Here is an 8,246-nt window from a genome sequence, read left to right as displayed (position 1 = left end):
TAAAAAAGAAAGACTACCTGCAATGGACTTAACGCTTTCCAAAACCTCGTTCATTGATTTTCCTGTCATGATATGCACCTCTTTCTGTTGGGATTGAAGGTCACATATGCAGATTGCTGAAATTATACGAATGAATATGTACTACTTTGTCATAACAAAAATCATGAATTAATGTAGAAAGTTATATTGATATTTGTTGTGGTACCTCATTTGAAATACAAATTTTAATAATATGAATGATGAAAACCAATTCATCTGTTTACTGATGAATGAGGATAGGTATGTCATTGAGATCCTTCAACAGCTGCTTTCAGAACTATTTAAAACAAAACAAGAACTGATTAATAATATTCAATAATACAATAATAATAACAATGACATTCACAACGCATGAATTCATGACTAATTTGGTTGAGATTGCAGTGTGTTACTTAAAAAAACAACATTTTTTGACAATTTTGTCATTACATTATTATATTTTACTACATTCAGTTTTTATAACACCTTATTTTATCAAACCAATTATTTTGTTATTTTATTTAGTTCAAATATTATGTTGCATTGTATACTTAAAATACACCTTGTCAATAAGGTACTTAAGTATAAATAAATATCATTTAAAGGGGCACTAGCTATGAAACAAATTAGAATACAATTGTGTTTGGTTCAATCATTAGTAAGGGTGTAATAATAAATTATTAATTCGTTTTAAGCAGCCAATTTGGTTTAATTTTGTCAAAAAAAATAAAGAAATGTCGCTAATGAATTATTAACTTGCAATTCGACCTCATTAAATCCGTATTCATTTGACCTTCATTTGAACCCATTAGCTAGAGATTGCAGTTGGTTACGCATGCATAAGTCGTGTTCAGCCTTTCAAAGGAAAAGAATGTCAACATGAAAGTGAAACAAAGGTGAACCATTTCGTTGACTGATTCGATCTACAAAAAACCATTATATACAGGTTAAAACTTTAATTCACTTAATTCACTTAATTTGTTAACCTATAACATGAAATCAAACAGACCTATAAAGATCAAATTGCACGAGGTCGCAGTCTATCTATATTTATGTATATGTTTATACAAGGTTATGTGACCCACGGCAGTATTCGACGGCCATCTCGATAGTTTCTTTAGATGGAATCTAGACTAAAATACACACAAAATTTTGATATATATTATCAAGTACCATGCTTTGTTAACTGTTTATTTCAGACTTATTGTAATTTGGATATACGTCTTATTATGTTATAAATCAAATATGAGAATTTGATTCAAATCGGTGAACATGAATTTGATAGCTAGTGCCCCTTTAAGGTATTTAAACTCAATAATGTAGTTAGGAAAGTGTAAGTATATCCTAAATATGGTATATGTAGTGAATGGATTGAGGAGATAAGTATCAGGGCCCGTATGCATAAAGCTACTTAAGTTAAGATTTTCCTTAGTAAACACTTAAGTTAAGGAAACTCCGCCCTTTTTATCTAAGTGGTATGCATAAAAAATCTTAAACTAAGTATTTCCTAAGTAAAATCTTAGTTGTTTTAAGTCACGCCCACAAAACTTAAGTGGTATGCATAAAACTCCTTATACTAAGGAAAACGCCTAAGATAACACTTAAGTCTAAGGTACCTATAGAGCTACCTTAAATTTCAAAAATAGTTAAAAATTAGTCGAAAGTTTGCGTTTTTGGTAGAACATTATTATGTTACCCTACAATTTGATTGATTAATATTTATATCAGTTAATAAACTAATTATTCGTTTATTTATTGCTAAATAATTATAAGTAAATATTAAAGATCATCGTTATTTTCTTCGAATCACGTATAATCAACAAATCAAGAGATAACAGTGGGTAGTTATATATACTATTTCCTAATCTCGATGTTATGTATACCGAAAAGTACTGAGTGTTACACACATGTAATTCATGGTACTTTTTTTCTTTTGTTTACTTTGTACGTGCACGTTTTTTTCCTTAATTATTAAAATACACCGCGCGGTATCAATTTTAACCGTTAGTTTAAAACCGAATCAAGGAATGAAGAAAGCATGAAAAACCACACTTTATATATGTGTGGGGGGTGGTTTCTGTTTTGCCGGGTGGATGGGGTTGGGTGGGGGGTGGTGCGTCATTTGAACTTTCAATTCAGTTTTATTCTAAAGATGTAGGGCATACCCTAATTTTTTGTTCACTTACCGGGGACAAAATCGAAAAGTTTTTAAGACTTACCCAGAGGTGGATTTCTTTCATATAAAAGGGGGGAGGGGGGGGTGTATGAAACAATTAGATTGATTGTTTGGAATCACTGTTACGGCAGTCAGAAGTCCCCATGGAATTCGTCGGTTATATAAGGTATTTGTGATACCTTACTCGTTTTAAATTATTTTTTCATATTACCTTATATATTCAGAGAGATATATTACGGTTCAAAAATATTCGTTCGTTAAGATGTGGAAAATATACTTACTGTAATAATTTGTTTTAGTAAAGATTGTAGGACTTTTGAAATATACACTAGTTTGTATATGGATTTCTGGAAAACAATCTACCCTCCCCCTTTTTTGTTGTAAAAGGGAAGTGATAAAAATGTTAATTTCACATCAAAATAGATTTTTTTTAAACTATAAGCAAATGTAGGCAAGGGTTCTGAACAGGGAGATGGCAGCGCATAATAAGCTCAACGATAAGTGAACATTTTATTAAAAAAAAGTGTTTTGTAAAATTATTTGTTAGCACATGCATGCTTACAATGGTGTACTCAGTCTTGTGCTATGCCACTGATTTAACCTTGATCATGTTTTGTTAGAGTTTAAAACATATTGTTGTCTCCACAAAATATTACACCCATGAAAGGTAATTAAAGATTAAGTAGAGGAAAGTTTTGGATTAACAATGCTCATCCGTCAAAGCATCAACAATAAAAAGCGTTGTCTTATATGCGCCAATTGTTCATCATTAAACTATGTTACGTTCTATTGAATTGTTTTACATGCAATTGATCAATAAATTAAAATAATCATAACAAACTTTTACACGGATGAGTACATGTGATGAACTAATATTTATCATACGGTAACTTCAGAAAGGTTCCGATTTAAGTATTCCTTAGTTAAGTGTATACTTAAGTAAGTTTATGCATACCATTTAAGAATTTGACTTAACTAAGGAAATTCGTAGTGAAATCTAAGTTTAAGGAATACTTAAGTTAAGATGTTTTATGCATACGGCCCTTGATTTTCTAACTAACATAACTAATTGTTTGATTAACCCATTCGTTTAAGATATTTTCAATTGATATTTAAACACAAAAATTGAGTACCATACATTGCCTGTATTTCTTCCAATAAATATTGATTTTTCTGGGTCGGTTTTGATAATACTCATATGCTGTAAAGCTTAGCGAAAGTTATTGCGACGTAATCAGTCAACCAAACTTTATTAGATTAACTCTTTAAGGAACGATCGTTTTCATTGGTCAATTCAAACCTTCGACCTCACACCTGCGAAATAGAACACACGTACTATAACGTTGAATGGACTGATCAATATTCACGTAGCTGGTCAAGGTCGTTTAAAGCTTCCATCGTCGTATTCTAGCTCTTATAAATATGCATATGAAATTCATTGGTTTTATAATTTTCTGCAATTGATAGTAAAATTTTAAACTTTAAAATCTTAACAGTTTTCACATCGAAATATTTAATTCAAATTTGTCCTCTGGATCAAGGGACGACATCAAAAGTTCAATGAAAAACTAAAAAAAACTCAATCCACATATTTTTTTCATTGACGTTTACTTGAGAAAAAAATTCCGAAATCATAAGTAAATTCATAATATGTAACCAACCATGCTTTGTTAAAAAAAAAACGCAGATGGCAAACCATGGCACAGGGGAATAAATGTAGTTTATAAACTCCAATGATATACTTCATGAGGTTTTGCTATTCTCGGTTGAAAAACGAACGTAAATTATATATAATAATTATAAATATGTACATGTAAATAGAAACAATCAGTTTTTTAAAAAAAGTTTTTATTCATAAAATGTTTTGATAAAAAGGTGAGTTTCTTCTTGTACATGCGTTTAGTCATCTTAATTTCTTGATATTTTGTTTATCAGTTTATCATACATGTTTCGTTTTGTATTTCATTTTAAATACGAATACATACTACATGTACTTTAGCGAATAGTTCAACAATTTTATGCAGCTCTATTCTTACAGTATAAAATAAAAAAATAAATGTTCATTCATTTAAAATCGAAAACAGTACATTTATATTTAAAAAGGAAGATGTGGTATGATTGCCCTTCTGACCCCTTCTGTCCGGTGGGCGTCCGTTTTTTACAGATGTGTTCTTAAAAAGTGGACAAATTTTAACTGCGGGTTAATACCTTGTATACTATAAATACATATATAAAAGAAGATGTGGTATGATTGCCAATGAGACAACTCTCCACAAGAGAACAAAATAACACATAAATTAACAACTATAATAGATCACCGTACGGCTTTCAATAATGAGCAAAGCCCATACCGCAAAGTCAGCCATAAAAGGCCCCGAAATGACAATGTAAAATAATTCAAACGAGAATTGTTCCTTGTAAACTACGACATTTCTCACAAGTATTAATTTATTATTTTTTTCAACACATGCAAAAGAACTGATTAATCTTCGCCGATGTAACTTTTCAATTTATTACAACAACATGCCTTTACTGAATTCATTCAGGTGCACAAATGATACGATTAAAGTTATTTTGTTTCTATTTTGGGGGACAATTTCCTCAGTTTATGGTACGCTTAGCTACTGTGTGTATGTTTTATAGCATGAAAATAATAAAAGAGGAATATCAGTGCAACCCATCATTAATTATTGTAATGGATCAGTATTATGAGATACTTATTATAAGTGACTACGACATTGTTAGGATTATAACCTATCGTCAGTATGAAAGAAATTAAAAGTGGTTCATGTATTCATTTGTATAAAAGCGGCACATGCATTTTATTTTATCCGTATATTTCTCATTATGCGGTACACGATAATTGAGTTGCTGCATGCATAAAGAACTTAAAATATTACTGAATACAAAATATCAGTATAATATTTCGACCCCACTATTGGAAGTTAACAAAAGATTTATTTAATTCTTGTGACCAAAGGTTTGTAAATTAAACAAAATCCTTGGTTTTACGTTCGTAGTAACATAGTACATTCCTTTGTCGGTCACCTGTGTTAATTCACGTGCACATTGACTATATTGTTTTTGTATCTGAATCTTTCGGCCAATGAAATGAGACGTTACAAGTTGTTTGTTTATGATATGCCAGAATGTTATCAATGAACTATCAAATGCTTAACTTCACTGCATTTCACTGTAATTGTGTGTGTGTTTTTTTGTTGTTGAGGGGAATTGGATATTTGATACGTACTTTTCAAACTTTCTTCTTTTCGTCTCTCTTCTAGTAATTTTTCTATGGCTGTTTTGTCAAGTAAACATGATTTGTATCGTCGAATTCTTTCCTCGTAACTGGAACCCTCTGGCTTTCTTAAGTATTTGTCAAACCTTTTACTAACAGTTATACTGTTTTCAAAGAACTCAGTAAACGATTTCTCAGATACGTTTGCATCATATTTGTGAACTAAATAGTTTCTTGCCTTTTTTATCCTCTCTATGTCATCTCCAAGTTCGGTTTCATTTGGTAATGGATTAGATCCCCAATTTCTAGTTGGAGGGCTTATCAGGTTAAAAAACTTAATGATTTTATACATAACACTGATATCTAGTTTCGTAAATCCATCTATAGTCATTGTTTGTACAGTTGTTCTTTCATATTTTTTTAGATTTATTCTAGGATTGTTCTTGATCATGCGGTATAGTACTGACGGTGGTAGATCTGTTGCTGCTAATAAATCTTGTATCATTTCTGGAAAAATGTGTAGTACAACAAATGTACACTGTGCACATCTTATGTTATCATCTGATGCCATTGCCATTATGTTGAGTTGTCTTGTACGGATTGAAACCTACATGTAGGAAATGATATTATACATATATACCAAATAACAAACATACTATATTTTAATGCTTTAATTTGATACTCATTCGGTAAATAGTTGGAACTTTTAGCAGCCGGTTCTCTATTCATTATTCTGTATTCAATATCCAACCGGCTGCCAATGATCGGTTCGATATTCATATTTTCTATATATATGTTAAAAGAAATCAATGTTCTAATATTCAATAGAATAAAACATTATCGCCATAGTAAACAAAAGTACATATTTGTAATAGATCTTTTCACAATTGTCTACACCTACAGTTGAGTACGACTACGACATGTAAAATGTACAGGGTCGTCTCAAAAGTACAAATTGAAAATAATCATACTGACTTTATTGCTTGAAATTTATTTTATTGCAAAAGATTCCAAAAGATTCTAAATAACAGGTAGTTTTTATTTTAAATTTAGTATGTAGAAAAGGATAGGCTTTATATCCCATTTCATCTTTTTTATACGTTGAGCATAATGTCAAAATATCACATCATTAACTAAAACTTCCACTGTGTTAAAGACGTACAAACTACAAACATATTCAGGACTTTTTCAGGCGCACAAGATATGCGATAGAGATTTACTGCTCTTATCGGATAAACTTCCTTATGTATTGTCAGAGATAAAATTTATGTCCAGGAACAAGATTTTCCCCTCCTAAAATTGAATATTTTCATCAGTTAGGTAAAAATTGGTACAAAACATTACTTGGTCGTGTTTACAAGTGTATGACAGACTGTCAAGTAATTATCTTTCATAACTTTTAAAAAACGTATCGGGGAGCAACCATTTCACTTTCACTTAAAAAAAAAATAGGGGGTCTCTCAGTCAAATTTGTTTTCTCTCGAAATTGTTTAGTTTATCAACGCAATCTATCAAATCATTTTTTTCAAAATTCAATACTACAAGGTATTGGAGAAATCTGCATCAATAATTTTTTTTGGTCACCTGACGGACCAGAATTTTTCTTCATCAAATTGGGGGATTATATCTCTTTTGTGAAAAAAAAAACGTGACCCTCCTACCCCCGAAGTTAAGTTTTCGATCACTAAAAATTGTACAGATAAAAAAATTATCGTTATTGTAATGCTGTACAATCTTTGGAAGACTCGCATACTCATAAATTGAAAGGAAAGCTGAGCAGAATGCCGAATGATTGCAGAGATTTTTAATCAATTAAACGTAAAATGTCGTGTAAATACATATAATAAGCATATTATTTCGGCCCTCTTTTATATCATAGTGAAATATATTTTTGTAATATGTAATATATCTTCTGTAGCTATATAGTCAATACAAGATAAAACCGCCAAATCGAATATGCATACGTTTTAGATAATTCATGATGGATTTTTTTTTTATATTATGAGACGGACCCTTCTATTTTACCTGTAAACTGTAGGTGTCATTCGTCGGTGTCGAGAGATGTTGAAAAGGTCTAATAAGAGATATAGGAAATCATTTTGTGACCACAACAAGTTGTCCCAATTCTCATCATCATCCAATATAAACGGCTACGCAAGGCAAAGAGTACCAGATCAATATTCAAAATATATTTCAAAACTATCGTCGATCATTAACAAACTGTTAACCCTTTTTGATCTTTCCTCATTTTATTTAATGTCAGTGAGTAATAGTTGACACGTACTTTACTTTTTTTTATCAGAAGTAGTCATGTAATCTATATACTGATCCGTAAACATGATATTTTGACATCACCTGTAACTACGGGAGAAAGAAAATGATTCAATTAATAGTAAACTAGTCATCGGATATAAAAAAAAATCAGGTTCTGTTTAATATTTAGGGATGAAACAGTGTTGGTCAGATTCATTAAAGGAAAATATATTTGTAGCTGAAAAGCAAAGAACGTGAGAAAGATTACTAGTATTATTATTGTCATTTGTACGATGTTCGGAATGTGACGTAATTAGATATAAATCCTGTCTGAAGATAAATGATCACCTGCTTTGGAAAATGACGTCTGACGATCTTGTTATACAGGGGTGACGCCTGAGTCTTTAGTTTTCGTGATAATCATGGTATCATGAAACTGAGCAGATGAACGTCGGGATGTCCACAAACAGCAACATCGACCCATTGTTAGTAAAAGATTCGTAAGATACCAAACGGACATCTAAGCCGAAAAAGGACAGTCAATCCCATGGAAAATAAACA

The 8,246-nt window shown here is 31.0% G+C and overlaps 1 protein-coding gene across 1 annotated transcript; it reads right to left on the bottom strand.

The window, feature by feature from the left end:
* Positions 1–17: 17 nt before the first annotated feature.
* On the bottom strand, positions 18–6,037 carry LOC139509280 (uncharacterized; the record flags this gene model as incomplete). Its single annotated transcript, XM_071296120.1, has 2 exons — positions 5,445–6,037; positions 18–116 (listed from the first exon to the last, which is right to left on the bottom strand). Coding segments are annotated over exons 1-2 (664 nt in total), but the record flags the coding sequence as incomplete, so codon positions are not given.
* Between the last annotated feature and the right edge of the window lie 2,209 nt (positions 6,038–8,246).

The sequence above is a fragment of the Mytilus edulis genome, unplaced genomic scaffold (genome assembly GCF_963676685.1).
Source record: "Mytilus edulis unplaced genomic scaffold, xbMytEdul2.2 SCAFFOLD_713, whole genome shotgun sequence".
In the NCBI taxonomy this organism is placed as follows: domain Eukaryota; kingdom Metazoa; phylum Mollusca; class Bivalvia; order Mytilida; family Mytilidae; genus Mytilus; species Mytilus edulis.
This window is presented reverse-complemented; position numbering and strand designations above follow the sequence as displayed.